This window comes from Notamacropus eugenii, chromosome 6, assembly GCF_028372415.1.
Source record: "Notamacropus eugenii isolate mMacEug1 chromosome 6, mMacEug1.pri_v2, whole genome shotgun sequence".
Lineage (NCBI taxonomy): Eukaryota > Metazoa > Chordata > Mammalia > Diprotodontia > Macropodidae > Notamacropus > Notamacropus eugenii.
The window spans coordinates 305395903-305421549 of record NC_092877.1 but is presented as its reverse complement, the minus strand read 5'-3'; the positions used below and the strand labels follow the sequence as shown (position 1 = coordinate 305421549).

The 25647-nt window shown below is 38.3% G+C and overlaps 2 protein-coding genes across 7 annotated transcripts in view; one reads left to right on the top strand and one right to left on the bottom strand.

Moving 5' to 3' along the window:
- LOC140509672 (uncharacterized) overlaps positions 1-904 on the bottom strand; it is a 34659-nt gene extending 33755 nt beyond the window's left edge. The window contains exon 1 of one of the 2 annotated variants that reach the window (XM_072617419.1): positions 249-904. The gene's annotated coding sequence lies outside the window, so the exon portion shown is untranslated. The remainder of the gene's footprint in view (positions 1-248) is intronic. The other variant, XM_072617421.1, reaches the window with a different exon arrangement.
- A 4486-nt stretch (positions 905-5390) lies between these two features.
- Positions 5391-25647, top strand: part of C6H2orf80 (chromosome 6 C2orf80 homolog) — a 30457-nt gene continuing 10200 nt past the window's right edge. The window contains exons 1-7 of one of the 5 annotated variants that reach the window (XM_072617415.1): positions 5396-5608; positions 5697-5784; positions 11390-11579; positions 14285-14366; positions 20896-20978; positions 23285-23372; positions 23973-24050. In XM_072617415.1, the coding sequence (XP_072473516.1) occupies positions 11539-11579; positions 14285-14366; positions 20896-20978; positions 23285-23372; positions 23973-24050 (372 nt within the window). In that variant the 5' untranslated portion in view covers positions 5396-5608; positions 5697-5784; positions 11390-11538. Of the gene's footprint in view, positions 5785-6386; positions 6468-11047; positions 11135-11389; positions 11580-14284; positions 14367-20895; positions 20979-23284; positions 23373-23972; positions 24051-25647 lie in introns of those variants that run through there. The other 4 variants (XM_072617417.1, XM_072617414.1, XM_072617416.1 and 1 more) reach the window with 4 other exon arrangements.

The following is a 25647-nucleotide window of genomic DNA, read 5'->3' as shown; positions in this document are numbered from 1 at the left end:
TTCTGGGTATAACAAAAGGTTATAAATCCAAGCCTATTCCAATACTTGGCCTTTAAGATTACCTTTAAAAAAGAGTAGAAAATCATTTGCTAATGATGTCAAGTCAGACTGAAGAAAAATCCTCAGTGGTTGAAACTTACTGCTCTCTTGCTGAAGATCACATATAATAACAAAGGAAGAAAAACAAAACAAATTTTTCTTCCCAAAGTCCAACATAAGCCTTGAAAAACCACAATTTATTCACTTACCTAGGTTGCTGCCTGCCTTCTGATATTAACCAATGCCTGTAATCAGGAGTGATGTCACTTTCTTGCTATATAGAGGAGGTTCTATCTCAGAGCATTCTGGGTAATGAAGCCCTTAGTGCCTCCTTCATATTTTCCTGCATTGTTTATAGTTTATATCTTTGGTCTGCTTGTCTTTTGTCTATAGTAAATAGCAGTCCCACTTTGGCATCCACTGTAAGATATTATATTAAATCTAGTGCAGTTTGTAGAGCCAGATTTTAAAAGGCTCTCCTTATACTTAACTTATTTCTTGTTGCTATTTTTTTTTTATTGACTAAGAGCTGAAGAACACTCCTGATGTACTGAATGGCATTCAAGAAAACTCAAAAAGATTCTTCTTATCCTGGATCAGTGACCTCCAAAGTAAGGAGTGGGAGGACAGCTTACTGTGGTCAGTAGCTTGACCCCAAGAGATAGGTAATCAATCAGGGACTGGGAAGATGAACCACCAGAAGTCTTATTGATACTAAATCCCCACCTTCTTCACCTATTATCTGCCTAATTTCCCCCCATCCTGCCCCCTCCACACCTCTGCAAGTTTTCGACCAGTTCCCTTTTAACCTGGCCCAGCCCCTTTAGGGTGGTAATAACCTAACCTCAGCCTGGGCACCAGCTCCAATAGCTGCACAGGTGCTTCTGGGAAAATTCACCTCACCTCCCACTCAACCCCAGAATATCTACAACCTACCTCCAAGATTACCTTGTAGCTGAAGCAGGTGCCCCTCATCTGCCTCTGTGCTTTGAGGCAGTGGCTGGCAAGTAAACCTCCATAGTCTAAACACTTTTTCATTTTTGATAGAAGACAGCAAATCAGTCGCATGATGAGCAGGCATCCATCACATGGTCAAGGGCACCACCATCATTCCACTCCCCTAGAATACCTGCCATAGATAGTATTGTCTCAAGACTCCTCAATCAATCCGCTGCTAAATCTTGCTGTATCTATCTTCTCAACATCTGTTCCCTTTTCTCTGATCAAAAAGCCACCACCTGGAACATTTTTCCTTCAACTCTTGCCAGACTACTGTAATGGCTTCCTAACTGCTCTCCCTGGTTTCTCTCTCCTCAAGCCAATTCACCCTCCACACAACCACCAAAGTGATTTTTCTAAAGTGCAAATCTGACATGTGATTTTCCTATTCATCAAACTCCAGTGGCTCTTATTAACTTTAGGATGAAAATAATATCATATTTGTCTCATCTTTTTAAAACTTCCTTTTTGGTGTAAGTTTTGTAATGTATCCCATTATTTGTACAGTAGTACATGTATATAACAAGTAAATATACATATATAGGGGATGTTCAGGTTTTTTTTACCCTTGGGGTACATAATAAAAAAAATTTGGAGACTAATGATCTAGATATCTAATATATGAAGAGGCTGTAAAGTGAAAAAGTAGCTCCCTCATAGTAGATTATGGATCATACTTATGGGAATTTCTGGGCTATATAACAAAGACTGTCCTCAATGCCGGGAATACATTCCTTCCTTTCTTCTGCCTCTTAGAATACGCTTCACTCCTAACTATTGCAATGGACTACTGGCTTATCTGGCTGCCAAAAATTTCTCCTCCACTCCACCCTGTCTTCCACCCATCTGTCAAAATGTTAAAATACAGGTTTGACCTTGTCACCCCTCCCCACCTACTCAATAAACTCCAGTGGCTCCCTGTCACCTCCAGGGTCAAATATATATATTTGGTGTTCAAAACCCTTCATACATAACCTTCCCTCATCCTGCCCCACCCTCTACACCTTTCCAGTCCTCTTACACCTCCCCCTAAATTTCCAGGTATATTTTTTGATCCAGTGACACTGGGCTTCATACTTCATTAGGCTGGTGACTTTGCATAGCCCTCCCTCACTTAAATCCAATCCGCTTGCATTTCATGGCAGGTCACCTCCCTGATGTCATGGTTGTCTTCGAGAACAAAGAACAACAAACAACATTGTGAGTAGTAGGAATTGCCCCAATGGACCCAACTGGAACTGGTCAGTTAGGCAATAAACTCTTCATTTCATTTTCTTTTCTCCTTCCCTTCCTCCCTCCTTCCCTTATTTCCTTCCTTCTTTTCTTCCTTCCTTCCTCAGAAACCCTGAGGGTCTTCCCCTGCAAGTTGACATTTTTTCTTGACTAGGTTAAAGAGGCCGTTCTTTGCCTTATTTTTTTTACTTAGCCTTCATCATTGAATGGGTGTTGGTTGCCTCAGTCAAACTGAGACCTGCTAAGGACATGATGTGTATCTGGCCACTAAATCCAGATGGCTCTGGAGGAGAAAGTGAGGCTGGTGACTTTGCACACTCCTCCACTTAAATCCAATTCAATCGCATGTCATGGCAGCACCCCCATGATGTCATGGTCCTCTTTGAGAACAAAGAACAAATAACAGTCCTTGAATTAGACATTCCATCTCCAGACCCCAGGTATTTTCTCTGCTCCCCCATCTCAGAAATGCTCTCCCTCATCATCTCTACCTCCTGGCTTCTTCCAGTCCCAGCTGAATCTCATCTTCTACAAGAACCTGATTCCCTTTAATTTGAGTGTTTTCCCTCTGCTGATTATCTCCAGGTTGCCTTTCTATTGTCTGTTTGTATGTGACTGCCTACGTGTTGTCTCTCTCATTAGCCTATGAGCTCTGGAGAGCAGGGACTGTCCTTTAGCTTTCTTTGTAAGCCCAGTGCCTTAACCCAAGGCCTGGCACATAGAAAGTGCTTAATAAATGCTGATTGACCGACTGACAAAGAAGTACAAGTCAGCTACATAAGCTGTCACAGTGGCTTCATATGAAAATACATGCGGTGTTCCAAGTTCCTAATCTCTACCCAAACAAGGATGATGCTGAGACAACCTTGGCCATTACAATTCCTCGGTGATAGGGGGCTTCATTTGAACGTTCTTTTCATTTACATTATTGGAGTCACTGTGTATAGTGTTCTCTTGGTTCTGCCACTGTTATTATTGCTTTCTCGTTCAATATTTTTCAATGGAGTTCAGCTAGAAATGGTTCTGGGACAAGTTATTATCCTGTCATTCTTTCAAAGGGAGGGCTAAAAAATTTCATGCAGATTTTCTAGATTGTGGGAGCATCATGCCCCTAACCCCCAGATGTGGAAGGGATAACTATATAAACATTCATACTTGGGGAACCCAAACAGCCAAACACCCAAAGCTTTGGGTGAACCTAAAACAAGACCTTGGTGGTATCTGAGCATTCCTTGCAGTTATCTGGCTTCCCCCAGAGTGTCTCTGACCTCTACCATAAGCTTTGGTTCGACAATTTTCTAGCCACATATAGCTAGGTTCATGCAATATAATAAAATATTATTAATAAAATATAATTATTTTATTCACAATAGGCAGATAAAATAACTTCTTTAAAGTAACTGAATCAAAGTATTAGGTTCTATAGGCTCACTGACAGCACCTTCAGGACAATTTCGGCAGCATATAACAATGGTAATGATATGTACCTCCTCCTACATGGTTTTGATTCTTTTGGCTAGATTTTGAAAGCTTTTAATTTGGAAGCTTCTGGAGGATTGGAGATGATGGAATATTTGTGTGGTGACATGTATCAAATACTTTCTTAAGTTCCTAAGTTAAGTAGCTAAGAGTTTTGTTTTCATCTGGGGACAATATTACAGTTCCAGTTTAATTTACTTTTTGTAAATTAAATTTTGTAAAACAAATTTTGTAAATTTACTCAGGATGAGTTTTGGAGTGCATGTTTGTAATATGGGCATTTTTATGTTAGTTTGGAAATAGTGAGTTCCTAATACATTATTCTGGCCAAATAATCATGTCTTTCTAGAAATTTGGTATGTGCTCAGTTTTTGCCACCTTCAGGGGCATGTTGCAGAGTTTATACTATTACCTTGCATAATCTCTGTAGTTTAGTCATTTCTGGCCCTGTTAGTATAAATGTTCTGCAATTTCCAGTGATGTTTAGGATTCCCATCCTGAATTGCTACTATAAACTGTTCCTGTAAACAAATCCTCATGATGACCCAGTTATTTGTAGGACTGTTCTGTCGACATAGTTAGTTGAGTTTGTGTAATGCCCCTGGAGAATATTTTTAATCCCACTCATGTAGCTTAGCCATTTCACAGGATACATCTAAAGGTGAACCACTTTTGACTACATTTGACAAAACCAACAGCACGTAAATATTGGCTAGCCTTCATTATTGCTCTATGACATAACCTGTTCCAAAAGTATTTCGGTAAGTTTTTAACCTGTTAACCATGTTCTCACCGAACATCTATAAATCTTACTTTTTGATGAGGAAATGTTCATCTTTCTCTAGCCGTCTCAGGGTGATGCTTCATTAGTATTGTACGGTTTTGCGGAGATGCTTTCTAAATCTTTGGTTTACTATTCCAAAAGTGTATGTTTGAACTGGTCTTCCATGACTGTTCATTGCTTTGAACACCTATAGAATTACCATCCTGTTTCACTTTAGGTTACCTGTATATCTTTTGACATAAACAGTCCAGACTTTCTCCTTGATAGCTTTAGGCTCAATATGTCCTGCCTGGAAAAGACCTATTTGTAAATAACACCTTTATCCATTGGTTCAATTTGACCTCTAAATCTAAGGTCAAAGTCTTCAGTATTTATTTTTATTAGCTATACATCAAGAATTTTACACTTGGGTCCAAATGATATTTTGGTATCTTGGAGACAGATCGTGCAAAACGAAGAAACTATTTAATGCATTTCTGGTAGAGCCATATAACATGATGTCATACATGTACATCAAGTAATTATTATTCATCACATTCTCATCTTTTTCAATGAAGTTCAAATGAAATGACAAAGTTATTATCCTGCTGTATTCTCTGATTCATTTACTGTGCACTATTACATATGAGAATAAAAAAGCTGCTTTTTATGATTAAATAAAAGAACTAGAACCTAAGGTCATATTATTGAAAAACATTCTTCTTCTATTACTACTTGCTACTCCTGTATGTCTGGTCCATTAAAGGATGTAACAGCTTAAAGTGATTTGGGATCAGAATGATTTTCAGTCATGTGCAAAGGAGCATCACCTGTTATTACAATGTAAAACTGTTAGAAGCTGTGCAGGTGTTCCCCAGCTATGCTTTCCAAATCTAGTCAACCGTCAGTATACAAGTATTCTCAGGAGCCCAGGGAGATGGACTTCTTACACTTGTCGGCCTTCATAAATGTTTCAGGTTAATCATTTAGCTGAGAAATTCAATGCCTGGATATATAAAAAAATCATGTAAACTCTAGGTCAGGGTAGTAACATCCTGGCACAGACTTCTGGATTGGTTTCCCTCTTACTTGGAGGTGCTTTTTTTTTTTTTTTAACATTTCATTTAATTCAATCATGTGTTTCTTAGCAACCAGGGAAATGCTTCCTTTTTTCTGATGTCAGTGAGCAGGAGCTGAGGAAAGGAGAGAAGGAAGAGAGGCTTGCAGAAGAAAAAGAGAAGCAAAGCTTCGTGACCGGAAGGCTCAAGCAGGTGAGAAATTCTAAAATACTGATTCTATAAGAATTGGGGCACCGTTAGGATAACTCATGGGCACCGAAGTGGGCTCTGCCAAACTCATTCCAATAGCAGTCTTGCTCCTTTTGAATTCTGCTTTTTTCCATCTCTCTCTCTTTTTTTGATGACTTAGGAATATTTGAGGGGTGGGCACTTTGAGGGGATTCTGACTCTTAGGAGATGAAGGGGGGCCATACCTCACAGTGGGTTAGGATTCTTCCGGAACCAAGAGAAGACAGAGCCAAGGACCCTTTCCCTCCTTGACTGTTACAGATAACATACAAACAGAGAAGCATCTCAACAACTGAGGGATATAGTGGGTAAGAAAGGGGAAACAAAGGGGAATTGCTTCTTGAAATGTAAATGCAGTGATGCTTATGTAAGATGCAGGTATGTGAGGCATGGGAACTCTGGAAATTAGGACAGTCTCACTGGAATTACTTGTGACTGCTGTGTATAGAAAGGTATGCCCTTCCCCAAGCAGTTCAGACTAAATAATAGCATTAAACTTGGCTTTACTCTGATTTCTATGTTCTCTCTAGACCAGGAGGTCCTTAAACATTTTTTTCTTGTTGTAGATACCTGGGGAAGTCTGGTGAAACCTATGGATCCTTCTTGAGCAGCTAGGTGATGCAATAGATAGAGTGTTCAGCCTAAAGGTAGAAAGACTCATCTTCCTGAGTTCAAATCTGGCCTCAGGCACTGATTTGGCAGTGTGACCCTGGGCAAGTCATTTAACCTTGTTTGCCTCAGTTCCTCATCTGTAAAATGAGCTGGAGAAGGAAATGGCAAATCACTCTAGTATTTGTGCCAAGAAAACCCTAAACGGGTTCACAAAGAGTCAGATACAACTGAACAACAATAACCTGGATCCTTCTTGGGAAAATGTTTCAGATGCATAAAATAAGAAGAAACCAATTGTTTCTAAAGAAACTAAATTGTATTGAGATAGCATTTTCAAAATATTTGTTAAAGAAAACAGTTCTAAAGAAACCAATTGTATTGAGATAGCATTTTCAAAATATTTGTTAAAGAAAACAGTTCATGGTCCCCAGGTTTAAAACCCTGCCCTCGGTCTTCTTAGGAACCCGACTTCAACAGGCAAAGGACAGAAACCTTATTGTGCTAGAGTATTCATGTCATACCAGATACATAGGCAGAGGGGTTCTTCAGGGATCTACATGAATCATTCCCTCAGAATGTTTGAACTGATACAGCTAGGTTTGAGCACAGAGGGTAGAACACTAGAATTGGAGTCAGGAAGACCCAGATTAAAATCTTGCCTCTGCCATACTTAGTAGCTGTGCCACCGTGGACCAAATCCCTTAGGCTCTCCGAGTCTCGGGTTACAAATTCATATATAAAACATAAATAATGATGATAATAATAGCAATCGTTGTAGTAACTACTTCATAGCATTGCTTTGAAGCTCAAATAGGAAAATATATGTGAAGTCAACTGTTTTACAAACTTTAAAGCATTATAGAAATGAGAATTATTGATTTGGGGGTGAGAGGAAGGGGAAGAGGATCAGGCTTGGGATTTCATTGGTAGAGAAAACTCCAGATGAGGAAATACTCACCTATTAAAGTAGATCATCATCTTTTCTGCAACTGATAACCTTAGCTGCTTGGGGTACTAAGGAGTCAAAATACTCCTTCTTTTTTTTGTTTGTTTTTCAAAATACTAATTCTATAAAAGTTCTGGCACTGATAGGATAGCTCCTAGGCACTGAGGTGGTCTTATAGCAAATATATTCAGAGCAGAAACAGTAAGCCTAGGTTTTCCTGACTAGAGTCTGGCTCTCTATCCACTTATGCCACATTGCTTCTCCCTACTACTGATACCACCACCGTCACCACCAACACCACCACTACCACCACCACTACTACTACCATTATGCACCTATGAATTAAAATGAAGAGATTTTTCCAGTAGCTCTTTCTTGTCTTTTTTTTTTAGCCTAAATAAGATGAGGAAAATAATGACTTCCAAATTCATTCACTAGACCAAATCCAGTCTCCCTTACCCACATCAAAATAGTTCCCTTACTCATGTGCAAAGATGTCAATAGATGTGCGTATCATGGGTAATTTGTGTAGCATTTCATGATTGTTCAGGGCTCTGCAGTCATTCTACTTCTCATGATTATTGCAGAGGTAGTTTCACTTTTTTACAAATGATCCAACTTGTGCTAGAAAGGAAGCATGGTACAGTCTGGATAGAGTGCTGGACTTGAGATCTGGAAGACTCAGGAAGGCCCCGAGTTCAAGTTTCATCTCTGACATGTCCTAGCTGGGGGCAAGCTACAACCTTACCACAGCCTCTCTGAGTCTCAATTTCCTCATGTGCAAAATGAGGAAGTTAAGCTAGATCGTCCCTTCCAACTCTAAGTCTCATACTTTATGCTTGTTGAACCCATGAACTCACTCCAAGTTCCAAGGTAAGATGGCATTAAAACAACGGGCAAGTTCTAGATGGATTTGACCATCTCCTCATCAGAAAACAGGGCTCCCCTCTACTGCTGGAAACTTTTAAATTTCCCAGGATCATAAAACGTTGGAGCTGAAAGGGATCTTGGAGGACATCTGGTAAAAGCCCCCTCAATTTACCGATGAGAAAACTGAGGCAGAGAAGTGAAGCAGCCCCCAGAAAGGGGAATCTCCTAGCTAAAGGTAGAGTTGGGACTGTAATCCTGATCTCTGCCTCATAGTTTAGTGTTTATTCTCTTATGTAATACTTTTGTTAAACTCTCAACTGCATATGGGTTGATAGCATCCTCTGAAAACTGATGCTTCTCTGAGCGTTTAAATTATCCTCGTAGCCTAAGAAAAGCAACTGCTATAGTCCATTCACTTCTTCCAAGGTCAGGCTTCCCACACTCTCAGATTCCAATAGGAGCAGTAGCAGAAGGTCCTAAATAGTCAAATAGGAGACAGAAGTAGTTTTTAAAATGTAATTGTGAGTGGTTTTTTAGTCCTATGTTAGGGTTAATCCTTATTAAGAAACAAGCTTCATGAGATTCAATAATCTCTCTCTCTTTCTCCCCCTCTCTCTTTTTCTGTGGGTTTTTCTATCTGTCTTTCTGTCTGTCTCTCTGTTCTGTCTCTATCTCACCTCTGACCTGTCCTAGCTATAGACAAGCCACAACCTCATCCCAGCCTCTATGTCTCTGTCTCTCTCTGTCTGTCTCTCTCTGTCCTCTTTCTGTGTGTCTGTGTGTCTGTGTGTCTGTCTGTCTATCTGTCTATCTATCTATCTATCTATCTATCTATCTATCTATCTATCTATCTATCTATCTATCCGTCTCTGTCTCACCTCTGATCTGTCCTAGCTATAGGCAAACCACATCCTTACCATAGCCTCTCTGTCTGTCTCTCTCTGTGTCTCTGTCTCCCTCTCTTGGTTAGTTTTGCTGAACTGCCTTTTCTTCTTTGGTTATAATGATTGGATCTGTGGGTGGGGAAGGGGAGAGAGATATACAAGGGCATGAAAGTGGTATAAAAACTAAATATTCTCCCAGCCCCAAGTTTTTAAGTTAAACTCCATGATTATATAATATTTTAGGGACCAAACCTTTAACATTGATTCAGGTAGATTTCTATCACCTATTCTTTAGAGAGTGATGACTTTAAAGAGTTTAGCTGCACACCCTTTCAGGATAGTTTTTTATACCTCAGAAGCCTGCACCTGATGCAAGATAAGGATGAGTACTCAAGGACATGGAGATCTGCTTTGATGCTTCATTGCTATACTTTCTAACATCCACTGGAGATCCTATACGGAGCTAGGGATTACATGGATTAGTGATTGAAGATGTCTGTTCTCTTACATGTCAAAGTGTTTTCCTTCTGAATTAACTATGAATGGGCACAGAAGAGTTCACACAAATTCAGAAGAGAGCCCAGCGTTTCTTTTGGTATGGTACCCAAACATTTCCATGGAACATCTGAAAAATGGTATAACTAGGGGTTTCCCAATGATAATTAACTTGAGCATTTGGAGACCATGAGACCAACTAAAACACAAAGATAAGTCTATCACAGTGACTAGTGGACTCATTTGAGGTTACAGGGACCTACATCAGTTCTTATCCTGCCATTATGTTTTACCCAAAGTATAGCTTTGGGGAAACCAGCTTTTTCAACAGGGGAAGTAGGTTCCCTAACTGACATATTCATTGGTTGATTATCCCCACCTTATTATTCTGAGGGCAGCTAGGTGGTAAAGCAGATAGAATGCTGGGCCCAGATTTGAGTTCAAATATGGCCTCAGACCCTTACTAACTATGTGACCCTGGGCAAGTCACTTTAACCCTGTTAGCCTCATTTTCCTCATCTGTAAAATGAGCTGGAGAAGGAAATGTTAAGCTGCTCCAGTTTCTTTGCCAAGAAAATCCCAAATGGGGTCACAGAGTCAGATATGAGTGAAAAATGACTGAATACATAGCTATTCTGGGGATAGTTGTATTTTTGTCTGTAGTCTAGGACCTCCCCCACCAAAGGAAGGGGAAATAAAAGAACTATCCAAAGCATTAGGTGTAAGATAGGTTGTTTTATTCCCATATAGAAAGTAAGAGTAAGCAAGAGAATCACAGTGTGCATTAACAGAATGATTTAAACAGGATTCAGAAGTTCAGTTTACAGCTAGGTTGCAGTCTGCTGGGAGTCTGACAGTAAGCCTCAGCAAGACATAGTACAGTTTGGCAGTTCTCTTGATTGGCTATTTCACATTCCATCTCTGCTGAGAACTGTCTGATCAATTACCAAGTGCTATTCAAGCATCATCTTTCTGTTTGATCTTCTGTCTGCAATACTGACTCCTCCCTTGGTACCAACTCACTTTGCTACCATAGCAACTACAATAGAATGTCTGGGGGACATTGTAGAACTGTCTTTTGGAAACTCACAAAATCACCTGGATTCATCCATCTCTGGGTTACTTAGTTATGTAGTTAGGGAAGGAAAAACAAGGGAAAAAAAAGGACAGTTCTATCCAAGGCACAAAGCTGGCCTAGATAGGACCCATTCCCATGACTATATGGGACCACGTGGGAAATAATGCTTCTACCATCCCCTTCCCTGACTCTCCCTGGCACAAATCCAAAACTGTCCTTCGTATTTAGAAGCTGGAAAAGAAGAGGAGCAGGTTACTATTTTAATATCTACCAGAAGTTCTAGTTCAGCAAAGATAGACTCAACCCAATCAGATCCTTCATGTCCTGAGGCAGGCAGAGGAAATTTGCATATTCAAGTTTCCATGGTTACCAAGAATAGTGACTGAACATGCTCCAAAAAGAAGGGGGAAGGGGAAAGAAGACAACTCTGTAAGTAATGGTGAACCCCTAGTTACAATGGGATGCTGGCACTTCTGTTTGTCTTAATTTGGTTGTTGCCAGTGCAAATTAGCTAATACCTATAAAATGGGATGGATTTTTTTTTTAAGAGGACAAAGGGTCATGTAAATATAAGATGTCATCTTGATAGGATAACCAGTGCCTGAAAATATCTTCAGACGGTTGATTTAGGTGGAGATACTCTCCCATGCCCTCATACTTCTCGTAGATTCTGTATTTTTTCAGATTCCATCCAGAGCCAAGAGGCCAGGATTCCATGACTGATCTGGGGAGAGGTATCCACTCTGACTCCAAATTCTAGGCTATTTGCTACCCAAAGTCTTCAGGTGCAGTGGAAGTAATATCTTTCTAACCCATCAGATAAATTTTTATTCATGGAGAGAAGACTCTTGAAAAGAGAAATTAAAAAACTTTTGTAAGTATGAATTTGGAAAAAAATATGTATATTTTCATTCTATATTTGGTGGATTTTGTGACTAACAATCTGATTACTTATAGAATACTTAAGGGAAGGAATCTCTTCAAGTGGAGTCAGAAGGCTTGATGTTTCCTGCAGCAGCAGAAGGCTTCATATTTCTGTCAGGCAGGTTCAGTGAGGACCTGGATATCCCCTCTGAGTCTTAACTTTCTCTTTCTTTAGCCTATCTCCCTTCACAGACACAAAATCCACACAGTTTGTTCATTACAGGGAGTCATGGACCTCTCTCTCTACTGAGAATCTCTAGAGTTTGAAATTAGCAAAGGTAAGGGAGGCATTTCTAAAGATTATCTCCAAAGGTCCAAGATTAAATTCTAATCACTGATTTTCTTCAAGTCAAACCTATGGACTGAACAACCATCAATCAACAAGCATTTATTCAAGTCCACCATATGACAAAGTTAAAGAGGAGACAGAAGAAAAAAAAGAAATAATCCCTTTCATCAAGAAGTTTGTATTATATCAATTAATCTTTTTTTTCCCATATGGTCTCTACTTTTCAGATCCAGAAATAAAATGACAAGGATAAAATCAGGTTTTCCTTTGCCAACAATTTGTTTCTTCAAATGTCTTTTCTCTTATTCATTTTCTGGTCAAGAGATTGGGGGGAAAACTCAGAGGTTTTAGTTAAAGGATAGGGAAACCAATATTATTGTTTCATGAACCAATGCATCTCTGTGGCAAGTTGCCAGGGATCTGTTTTCTACCCTACTGTCAATCAATCAGCATTTATTAAACACCTGCACTATGCTAGTTCCTGGGGACATAAAAACAAAAGTGAAAATAATCCACAAGTAACTGAATCAGGAAAAGATCTACAGAGAAGATAGTGCCCTTTTCCCTCTACTCTGAGGGAATCTTCTGGTCCTTCCAGGAAAACTTAAGCTCCTGGAAATTTTTATATCCTGGTAATAATTGTTGAATGAATGACTGTACTCCCAAGAATTGCAGAGGCCATTTGGCCAGTAGTTCTGCCTCTAGCAATTGAAATAGGAGTGGGAGATGTAGAAATAATACTGGGGCAATCAGAAGTAAAATGTAAGCATTTATGTCAGCTACTTTATTGACTTCATCTATAGAATCTGTCATGGCACAGTGGAGAGAGTGCTAAGCTTGAAGTTGGGAATCTTGGGTTCAAACTCTAGCTTCAACATTTAACATTCAAGTAACCCCAGGCGATTTATTTAATCTCTTTGCACCTCAGTTTTCCTCATCTATAAAATGGAAATAAAACTAACACTACTTAATAGGGTTTTTTGGAGGAAACCAAAATTTTGTGAACCTAAACACCAAATAAGTGTGTTTTTATGATTAATGTCCATTTTACTTGGAATAAAACAATCTGGATCCCAGGAGTGTGAAAAAATGTTCTAGACCCTTTAATCTGCAATGGTTACTTGAGCTTTCAAATCTTATGACCCAAATCAAAGTCCTTCAGGACTCATAATAAGTCTCCTCCCACAGAATTATTTGGCTTGACTTTTCTTGGCACAATTCATATTTTCATAATCAAGGCTAGCCTTAAGCAAAATTATGAAAGTAGGTAAATGTTTTCTTTGAAGCCCCAATCTTTCTGTGCCTCCAGCTTTTCATTTACTTTATTATCCCAAGCCATTCATTTCTGTGACATCTGTCCCCCTTTCAAGGGTCCCCTTCTAAAAGGTCCCCCTCCAGCACGAGCCCTTTTTGCTCTCATCACCTTTCCTCTGCCAAAGTCTCCAGAAAAGATATGATAAGGATAGAGGTAAGTATCCCTAGAGTTAGGGTTGTTCCTGCTCCCCAGAAGCCAAGGAAATGAGTGATGGACTGGGGGATTTCAGGTTTCAACAGTTCTGCTCTTAATATTTTTTAATATCTTCCGAAATGGGGGAGAAGGTGATTTATTTTTAGACTGGTGAGTCTTAACTTTACTACAGTCATGAAAACAGTATTGTTGCTCATTTGATTCTGAGTGTTTTCCTTCTCTCTCCTCCCCTGCTAAGCTTCCCCAATATTTGTTTCTATCCCATGTATTTTAATCAATAAATCAATAAATGTTTATTAAGTGCCAACTATGTGTACCAGGCACTCTGCTAAGTGCTAGGGATACAAAAAGAGGCAAAAGGCAGTCTCTGCCCTCAAAGAGTTCACAATCTAATTGGGGAGACAACATGCAAACAAATATATACAGACAAACTATATGCAGGATAAATAGGAAATAAATAACAGAAGGAAGACACTAGGAGTAAGAGAGGTTGGGAAAGGATTCCTGTAAAATATATTGGGATTTTCATTGATACTTAAAGGAAGACATTTTTAGAGGAGTCAGAGATTTTCATAATATCCCTTGAGATAATAACACACTTCAGTGTACAAAAATTCACTTTTAGATCTGTGGTACAATAGAAAACAGGCTAGATCTGGAATCAGAGGACCTGGGTTTAAATTCTGACTCTGCCAATTACCTGTGTGACCTTGGGCAAGCCATACCAAAGATTCCTTCCAGCCCTAAATCTATAATCCTGTGTAAATCAAGGATTAATTCAAAATTTAAATACACTTGTGATTTCTTAAGTCCTCTTAATTCTGGGAAGATGAAAGTGGGACAGGGCAATGTGACCTAGGCATGTACAAGAACTAACAATGCTCTCTTGCTTTTTAAGGTGTGATTATGTGGGCATCAGACTTCGGGAAAATGAATTTGACCCAAAGGGAAGAAGGCAACCCACCTATCTAGATGATATGGTAAAGAAACATTTATACTAATCATATTGGTGTTATTCATGTGTTTATTAATGAGATATGGTGGATGAGACTGTTAGAGATATGATAAATAGACCTCTGACCTTAATTCTAAGGCAGCTGGGTGGCACGGTGGATAAAGTATCAGGCCTAGAATCAGGAAGACCTGAATTCAGATCTGACCTCAGACCCAGACGCTAGCTATGTGACCTTGGGCAAGTCACTTAACATCTGTTTGCCTGGGAAGCAACTAGGTGGCTAAGTGGATAGAGTGCTGGGTCTGGAATCAGGAAGACCTAAATTCAAATGTGACCTCAGATCCTAGTTATGTGACTCTGGGTGAGCAAATTATTTTGTCTGCCTCGGTTTCCTCATCTGTAAAATAGAGATAATAATGGTGCCTATCTCTTATGTTATGAGGATAAAGTAAGGTAAAATTTGTAAAGCACCATATAAATGCTAGTTATCAGCCAGGAAAGCTACTCCTTTCCCATCATGAGCCCAGCCTTCATTTTAGTTCACTGTGACCCACTCTGTGCAGAAGAAAGACAGAGAGCAAGATAATAAAATAATAAGTAGTAAGTGCTAAAAACATTTTATGTATAGTATCTCAGTTGATCCTCACAATAACCCTATAAGAAAAGTGCTCTACTATTCCCCTTTACAAATGAGGAAACTGAGTCTGAGAGAAGTTGTCACTTGCCCAAGAGTGTCTAAAGCAACATTCGAACTCTAGTCCTCCTGTCTGTCCGTGTTTGTCCTTTGTTTTCAAAGAAGACCATGACACCAGAGAAATGATGACATGACTTGCACTTGATTCTGTTTTGAGTGAGGGAGGGCTGTGCAGGTCACCAGCCTCACTTCTCCTCCAGAGCCATCTGAATCCAGTGACCTCAGGATGCAATGGGAGACTTTGGCCTTTTTAGGCTGGCCTTTTCAGGTACTCACTTAGAGGGAGGTAACGCCCATTGAGTGAATAAGCCAGGAAGAGGAGCTATGCTGGTCAAGAGTAAGTAGGCTAGTTTTTACTCTCCTGTTTTGAGAGACAATGGAAAGTAGCTACTATTCTGAAAATTGTATTTATTTAAATGTTTATTAAAATTTTGAATGAACATTGTGCCTCTACCCTAATAATATTTTAAGTATAATATATAGATATTATTCTAGCCCCCTCCAGATGAAGTAAAGGTTAGCCTTGTCTCTCCTGGCTCCTACTACCCTTCCTCCTTCCTCTGCTAAGTTATTGTTGGTACAGCCAGAACCTTCAGCTACTCTCTACAATGGTAGAAACTAAAGTTTCCTTGTAGATAGTATGGGGAAGATCCCAAATCATACATATGTGTATGCACACACACATACACACACACACACACACACCCATTGCACACACAGGTTAGTCAATCTATGTTAGAAAGAAATCTGTTACATATGAATTATTTTATTTATTTTACAGTGAGGGTTTCAAGCATAATAGATTAAAGATTTATTCAACAAATATCCAAAAGGTATTCGTAATCCATACAAAGTACAAAAAAAATCATATTTCAAAAGAAATATAAACTTGAACACAATGTTTTATTTTTTTTCCAAAGAGGTAAATAAACGGATGATAGAATAATTTGATCAATTGACATAAAAGCTAATCCTGAAATGTTTCTGTTAAGACTTTGTGGCGAATAAAAAGCAAATGAAATGCAAAATTTAATGTTCCCAAGCACTCTATGACTTTTTTTAAAAATATTTTTCATTAAAAAGCACGTACTGAGTGTCTATTTCCAATGCAAAGCTCAGTGGAGCATGAAAATAGCCCATATAGTCTCTGTCTTCAAGGAGCTTTTAATTTCATTTCTGGAATAGGATTTACATGAAACATGAAAGAGAGAACATGAGAAGTGGAGGTATAAAGGAAAGAGCAACGAAGGTGGAATCCAAAAACCCAAGACTGACACCAAGATAAATTACGTATCTATTGTGTTACTCTGGATAATCTACAGCTTTGTTGAAACTCAGTTTCTTCATTTGTAAAAAAAAAGGATAAAAATGATTGTCCAGCCTGGCCTACTTCACTGAGTTGTTGCAAGAAACAAATAATATATATTTCATAAAATAAATCACATTGTAGTGGCGAGAACATTGCATTTAGTGTCACAGGGCCTGAGTTCAAGTTATTTCATACCTGTGAGACATGGGGCAAGAACTTTTAAAAGAAAGGGTTTGGACCCAAGAACTTCTAATGTACATTTCAGCTCTAATTCTATTATTTTAGAACCAGATAATCTGTACGGTACCTTTCAGCTTTGGCATTCTATGTATCTATTATTTAAGTTACTAAAGATTTTACTCCATATGCTGTGCATTCTAGATGAAACAAGTGAGGTAGACAGTAAATGGTTATGGTTCAGATAGTTCAGAATTAAATTAAACAAATAAAACGACCATTTATTAAAGCCTGCTTAGTACAGCTAGGAAATGGGTAAGATAGGAAGATAAAAAATCGCATAATCCCTTCTCTTTGAGTATCATCCAGTCATTTGGGGAGTAGAATGAGCAAATAGCATAATAGCAAACAAGTATGATATAATTTAGAATAAGTGCAGTGGTCTACCCACTATTCTGCCAGTCTGTTGTCATTGTTGACTAGTTGGCATGGGGTTAGTGACAGGAGAAGGATAATCATTATATGGTCAGGGGCAAGTATTTTGGGGGATTCACTTACAGCCATGCTTTTCACTATATTAGTAGATAATTGGATCACAAATTTAGAACTAAAGGGGGACTAATTATAGGTCATTCTTCATTAGATGTGAAGAAACTGAGGTCTCAAAAGGTGAAGTGACTTACCCAACCTCACACAGGTAGTATGTGACGTAGCTGGAATTTGAACCCAGGTCTTCTGACTCCAAAACTATTACATTTCCTACCGTCAAACTTTTTCTCTCATTTTTTTAAACAACGAAAAAATACTGATCATGTTTGTTCTTAAGTATAGTCAGCTCTTAATTGTGTAGTGGAGGAAAGGACAGATTTGAAAAATGGAGAGTTTCATACTTTTTCTGGAGCTGGGAGGGGGGTCAAGTGTTCACTTTTTGAATGGTTTTACATGCAAAAACAAAAATAAACAAAAAATAGAGGGTGTGAGTTACTAACAGTGTTTGTACTTTGGATTAGAAGTTGTCATTAGTGAGTGTTAGAGATGGAAGCAAACCTTCTTGGAGAAAAGTGGAGGTTGTTTAGTTGTTTTTAGTAGTGTCTGACTCTTCATGACCCATTTGGGGTTTTCTTGGCAAAGATACAAGAGAGGTTTGCCATTTTCTTCTCCAGCTCATTTTCCAGATGAGGAAACTGAGTTGAATAGGGTTATATGACTTTCCCAAGTAGTAAGTGTCTGAGGCTGTATTTGAACTCAAGAAAATGAGTCTTCCTGACTCCAAGTCAGACACTCAATCCACTGGGCTACCTAGCTGCCTTGAGTAAAGTCGAGTTGTCTGTAAACCAGAAAGCAACATTTTAAAGTATATCAATGTATATACTTTTGATGACAAAAGTATATCAAGATTGGAGTACATTCCACCTGAAACACATGAAATTCATTTTTCCCTCCTCATATTCACTAAGTTTTAGGGATTTAATATGGATACAGAAGAATAATCATTCAAGTGAGTGTTAAGGATTTTTGGTGGGGAGGACTACAATTAGTTAACCTTTTCTGGGTTAGGAATATCATTTTTCTTGTTTTCCTCAATAGACAGAACAATGGCTCATTATCGAATGAGATAATATTTATAAAACAATTTAGTACAGTACCTGGCACAAAGCACGACTTAATAAATGTGTATTCCCTTCCCTTCCCAACTATCAGACTTGATTTTTGCCTTAGCTCACATAAGAGGCATAGTGTTTAAGAAACCAAGCCATAAATACATTGAGATTTCATATATATAGACGTTGAAATAATCTCTGAGTCAGATGACAATGGGATGGGGGGAGTTGTTTATCAAAGGGCAATATGAATGCTGGAATTGGAGTCAGGAAGACATGAGTTCAAACTGTAGATAAACCACTTTTCCTCATTAAGCCTCAGTGTTCTCAGCTTTAAAGTGGGAATAGTACACCTGTAGTTATGCTTCATAGGATTGTTATAAATCAAAATAATGTATAAAAATACTTTGCAAATTTTTATTTTGTTTTTAAAACCATATCTCATTATCTCCCAGGCTTTAACTATAGTGGTCACTCACAGCCCAATCCCAACACTGATCAACCTAGAGGCTTTAACCCTTTCCTTTACATGTGCCCCCCCTCAACCCCTAGACTGTGCTGATTCACCCTTCCTTTGGAAACCTGGTGGTTCTCCACTCCTGGAGGCTCCCCATATTAGTGTCAGTCTTGGAGTGGGTACTGGATTTTAACTCAGAATTTCCAAACCCAAGCGATTCACCAGTCTCAGCTTCCCCACTAGTAGGTTATTTCTGAATAAGCACCATTGTTAATTCTACAGATAATTCTTCCTTTGAGACAATCTGAAAAGAATATGCTTATTTTTGGCCATTTTAAATAAAAATCCATGATCTAAAAATGTAAAGGAGTGGTAAGGAATGATGGGCTAAGAATATATTAGTATTGAGAACTTTACAAATTTCAAAGTATTTTGTAAATGTTACCTGCTTTTTCTTCTCACGCCTCTAAGTTCTCAAATGAGGAAAAGAATTTTTTTTAAAAGGATGGCATTTTTTCCACATTAAAAATAAAATAATAGATTTTTAAATGTATGTTGTAGCTAGGTTTGAGTTTGGTTTCATTTGGGATTTTTTGACCTTCTGTTGGAGAAGAATTCACTCAAGAATGCCATAGAGCTTTTATCAGGTTGTTGGACAAACTTCTAGCACATATTAGTGACTTAATGTTTATTTAGTGCCTACTAAGCCCTGCTGAGAGGAGAAGACTGAAAGAAGAGCCCTGGACTGGATCAGAGATCCAGAGTTCTAGCCCTAGCTTTTCCCCTAACTACTCCTGTGACCTTAGGTAAATACCTTGACCTATTTGATTCTGAGTTTTCTCATCCATAAAAACAAGTGGAACTGACCAGATATTTTTCAGCATCCCTTCCAGATCTAACATTCTATAAATTTATTAAATTATTATTAGGATTCATAAGAACAGCCATTTGGCTACCCTTAGCATTAGTATTACATATTAGTCAATTCTAAGACTTATATTCAGACCAGGAACTAAGTGAAATATCAAGTTTTTTCAGGGCTCATTTGAGAAATATTTTTATGTTATGGTTTTATTCTATTTAACTACTTTTGAAAAATGTGTTCAATTACTGATAAACTTTGGTGAAGAAGAACCTGATAACTTAATTTGGTTCACTGTTCAGTAAAAACTTTATTCAGGTTTACTTTTGTTGAGAAAAATAGATTGATTCATTCTAAGTTTATTTCCCATCATTTGATTTCATTGAAGTCTCTTAAGAATGTAATAAAGGTCAAGTTATTGCTTTAACAAATGAGAAAACACAGCAGTGCAGTAGGGGAAACCATTGTGGTCAGTGTGATGCATAAATTCATTTAGAACACTCTGACCTTGCTCAGTATGTCTACGATCTGACTCAAGCTAATCTTATTCCTACCCAGACGTTGATGGACTGGCCACCCTTCCCAGAATCAGACATTTCTATACAGAAATGCTCTCAAGGATGTTTTGAGAATAGCTCCTTTCCCATCAATCATGCATTTAATTGGCAAAATGCCTTCTTGATTAGAAAGAACTACTGAAGGCGGGTAGTCCTGAACTATCTTCAGGAGTCCCCTCACCCCGTGGTACAGAGGCCTTCCTATAGGGACTTTGGAGCCTGACTCAGGACTCCCCAACCATGTGATCCAGTAGATAGTGGATAATCCCTCTGTCAGTGCTGATCAGTTGTGATAATATTGTGACATAACCATTGAGACTTACTGTTTGTGACATAACTGTTGAGATTTACTGATTGTGACATAAGTTTTGGAACTTACTGATTGAGATCTTTATTATTATTTTTATTTATTATTATTATAGTATATAACAACAATATAATTAATACATAATATAACACATCATAATGTATTATTATTAAATACTAGTACTATATGTATCAAACTTGAGACTTTCTGTCATTTCTGAACCAATCTGAACCAAAAGTAAATTAAGCAAGCAAATAAGGTTGCTTCGCAGTACGGTCTGGGAACCTGCATTCAATCCTTCTGACATTACCCATGTCACTTAAACTCCCTAGGTCTTCATTTTCTTATCCATAAGATGAAGGAGAAGGCCTCTAAGTCCTTTCCAGATGTCAATCCAATAATATATAGAGTCCCTACAAGGGCCATGTAATTTGTTGGTAAGATATGTAAGTAAGAAACATGGTTATCCATTGGCTTATACTTAATACATGACAAATATTGGTATCTTGATGATTTGCCAAGTTGGTGTAAGGACCAGTCTCTGGCTGCCATAGTTATTTCCTTTTCATGCAAAATATCTTTGCTTTCAGGCTCATTATGATTTGACCATCAGTGTCGCACTACAGTGGCTCGGTTATAAAGAAGACCAAATACATTTGGACTGGGAGAAAGTGTGAGTGTCTTGAGACTCCCTTTGCTTTAATAGTTCAAAAGAACTCCTGAACTCGAAAATGACTTTCCTGTTGTAGATCTTAAGGGTCTCTATCCGTCTTCCCATTCTATGATACTATGCTTGAAAAGCAGTGGATTGGAGTGGAAAGAATACTAGCTGACAATTAGAAGACTTGAGTTTGAGTCCTAGCCCAGATACTTATTATGTAACTCTAGCAAATCACTTAAACCTTTCTGGGCCAAGAAAGTATCCTTACCTGTAAGAGGCTACAATGGAGTTAGGTCTAGATAAGCTCTAATGTTACTTCCACCTCTAAACTGGAAGGAACTCATATTGCCATTGACTTGGGAAATGTGGATATTCATGCCCCAAACATCACTAATAATTAATTTTTCCTCTGAGAAAATTAAATGAAATCACTATGGCTAGAATACCCTACCTTGAAACTATGATGAGACAGAAGATCTCTGGTGATTTACTGTTCAAATGTCCCTGATTTTTAATGGCTAAGTCTTTTTTTTTACAATGATGGCATTGGTTTCCTAAGGACTATTAGTAAAAGACTCTAGGGAATTAAACAGATATGTGTACTAGGCTACGTCTACCATGGCTCATGGAAGTTCCTTTTCAGAGTTATTAGTGTCAATCTATCAGTCTAATGTGACTCAGTTGTTTAGAACAATGGTCTCCAAACTTTTTTGATTGTGTACCTCATCAGTAAACATTTTTGAGCATCTACCCCAATTCATGTATATTTGCTTATTTTAAAATTACATAATGTACTATTATGTAAGCAGTTAGGTAATATATGTATAGTAAAACTTACACAAAAAGTTGATGTTTAAAATCTTAAAATGTAGAAATTTTAAAATGATGAGGTATTTGATCCTGGATGCCATAAGAATTTATTGAATAGAGTAGTTACATGATCAGACCTGTACTTTCAGAAAATCACTTTGGCATCTACGTGGAGAATGGATTGGCAAAGAGAGAAAACTGGCATAGGAAGACCAATTAAGAGGTTAGTGAAGCAGTTCAAATGAGAAGAGAGCCTGAACTAGGCTCTCCTAATGTATGAGTAGAGAGAGTAGGGATAGATGCCAAGAGATGTGGAGGAGACATGACCAGATTTGACAATGGATTGTACGTGTGGGGTTAGGTCAAGTGAGGACTCAAGTATGACCCCAAGCTTGTGAATTTGGGTGACACAGAAGGATGGCGATATTCTTGGCAGTCTTCAGGAAGTTTGGAAGAAGGGGAGATTTGGGGAGAAAGATAACATGACAAGATCTGGAAAGCCTCCAACTATTATCTGCCCAGTAATAAGGATAGCAATAATAATGGCTTTAAGATTTGCAAAGCACTTCACATTTGGAATCTCATGTGATCCTCCCTGGAATTCCATTTTCTACCTTGTAAAATGAAGGAGTTGTACAAGACCGCCTGTGAGGTCCTTCCCAGCTCTAGGTTTATGGTCCTGTGATTTTCTCTTCCTGTTCTACTCACTCTTTCCCACCCAAAAGGAAAAAAAATGAGGGGGTCTTACCAGTTACCACCTCCGGATTGCAGGCCTTACTCTCCAAGCAGCGCTGGCTGCAGCCATAAAGTGATCTGAGGGTAGAAGAAGGGTAGACTTGGGAGGTTGGTGGAGGGGGGCGAGTAAGGAGTTAGAAGGGAGAGAATTTTCCCAATGGCTCTGCATAGCTGCTTCTGTGAATTCCAGGTAGTGGTTAGGTTAAAACTACCTAGAGAGGCAGACACCCTAATGTGGGAAAGGTGAAGCTTGAACAGTGGAGGAAAGGTGTAACTTTAGGAAGTAAGAGCCAGTGTGTTTAGCTGGAGATAAGACCAACAATTGACTATTATGGGGAAGGCGCTCTTCCTATCCTGTGATTGGTTGATCCCACGTATTTTAAGGTCAGGCCACAATCCTATATATGATCAGAAGGCCTACACTTTGGCAACCATTGGGTTAGGGCATCACCCTAACAAAATTATGGTCACAGGCTTATCCAATCAGTTTCATTGTCTTTCATGGTCTCAAATTGGGCAACTTCATTTGTATACTATTAGTCACAGTGAAGACAGAGTGGATAAACTAGAATAAATCACTATAAATCTATCATAGATACTGGGTTCATGGGGAGAGTAAAGTTTAGTACATGACCTATTTACTGATGGTGGGTCAAATGAATCACATTATCTTGATATGCAAATTAAGCAACATATAAATGCTTATATATATAGGTGGTCATCTTCAGTCTGGGGTTATGGAGTCAAACTTCTTTGTATGTTTTCTTTCCTAGGAAGGCACCATGCCGTTGCAGGCATGTATTTCCTAACCGCCTTGAACGAGAAGCTATGATTTTATCCTTTTATGCTGGGATCCTAATGGTAAGGAGGGAAATGAAATTTTTACTAAAGGGTGTTTACCCCTCTTGTTTCTGACTTACATATAGATATAAGTATAAACATGTATGTACACATGAGATACTTTTAAAAGCAAAGTTTGGTGTAATAGAAAGAACATTGTGTTTGGGGACACATGACCTGGATTCAAAGCCAGGCTCTGCTATAGCTGAGTAATCTTCTGAAAATCACCGAACCTCTCCGGCCACAGTTTCATCATCCACAACTGGGTGGAGGGATAGGTTGGTGGTCGGGGGTGGGGGCAGAGGGTGGCACCTCAGTGGAGATGAATTGGATTGGATTATCTCCAACATCCTTTACTAATTTAATTTTATGATTCAGTAACTCTAAGTTCTGTTTTCCTATTATTTAAGAAACATGTTTAAGTGTTATTAAGAGACCCATTTTTGCAACATTTATTTGAAAGGTAAAAATATAAAAAATATGTCATAGTTGGAGTATCATGAAATAATTAGCACTATAAATCTTATGATAAAGAAGTATAAAGGATTCCTGATATTCACTGAAGACATATCTATTTTTAAGATGCAGAAAAACATGACATAATGAATGTTTGTTTAACAGAATAGTCTCCCAATTGAAGAAATTTTTGAAATTTATAATATTCACCCCTCTGCAAAGAACTGGCCTGGTACTAAGAAGGTATGTCATTAACAGATTGCCTATTTGTCTTTTTGTTTCAGTGTTTTTATTCTGGACTTAATAAACACCAGACAAAGTGAGCATTTCCATATACATAGTAGAAGAGATAAAGAGAACTGCAAATGAGTATTTTAGACCTGGCAATGATTTTCATGAGAAATATTCCTAACCTAATTTCAGGGTACTTCCTCTTAATATATTTATGTTATATTATATTACATATATTATATTTTATATATATATATATATAATTCTAGCTGTATTGGACTATTTATAATAAACTAGTTCAAAAAATGCTTGCTCCTTAGAAGGAAAGCTATGGAAAATCTGTATGCTAAAAAGTATGCTAAAAAGCAGAGACTTCACCTTGCCAACAAAGGTGTATATAGTCAAACATATAGTTTTTCCAGTAGTAATGTATGGCTGTGAGTTGGACTATGAGAAAATCTGAGTGCCACAGAATTGATGCTTTTGAATTGTGCTGCTGGAGAAGACTTTTGAAAGTCCCTTGGCCAACAAGGAGATCGTATCAGTCAATACTTAAAGAAATTAATTTAGACTTTTCATTGGAAGGAAAAATACTGAAGCTGAAGGTTAAATACTTCATCCACACAATGAGAAGATAGGACTCTGGAAAAGGCCCTGATGTTGGGTAAGATTGAAGGCAAAAAGGGAAGGGGACACAGAGGATGAGATGGATAGACAGTGTCATGGAAGCAATGAACATGAGCTTGGGCGGACTTTGGGAGATATTGAAGGATAGAAGAGCTACCCTAGGCTAGGAAATTGGTTGAGGGAGGGAGAAGGAATAGGGATCTGAAAAAGAGATGAAACACTAGGACTCCTACTTTTACTTAAGCCATATTACTTCTAGCACCATACCTAATGACTTTGATCAGTGTCTTCTGGAGGGCCATGGTCATAGAAATAAAAAGTTTTCTCTTTCCATACTATACATCTACTCAGCATTAAAGTAGCATACATAACTTAGTACAATTCTTGGCTTGTATTAGATGCTTAATAAATGGTCACTGATCGATTGAACATACTTTCCAATTATTCATCTGAGTTGTTAGAAAGCTGCTCATTATAATTACAACGATATAGCAGGGTATAAGCAGTAGTCTGAGAGGAGGGAAGGAGGGTGTGTATCCCACATTTAGGGAACAGGCTACATAGGGTTTATTGGCGATGGAATGTCATGTGTGAAGAACAGGAAGAAAGTTAATTTGGCTGTACCACAGAGTGCGTGAAGGGGAGTCATGTAAAATAAACCTGGAAACGTATTTTGGAATCAAGCTTTGTAGGACTTTAAATGCCAAACAGCAGAATTTGGATCTGATCCTAGAGGTCTTAAGAAACCTTTGAAGTTGATTGCACAGAGGAGTGATATGGTCAAAACTGTCTTTCAGAGCCCATAATAGGGTCACAAAGAGTCAGACATGACTGAATAAGAACTTTTTTAAAATAGTTTATGGACACCAGTATGGCACTGAGTTTTCTATCTGTTATCCTTCACCCTCATTACACAGCTGGCCTAATAATTAATACCTGCTTTTGATGATGCCTTTTATACGGGGATATGCTGGTAAATGTT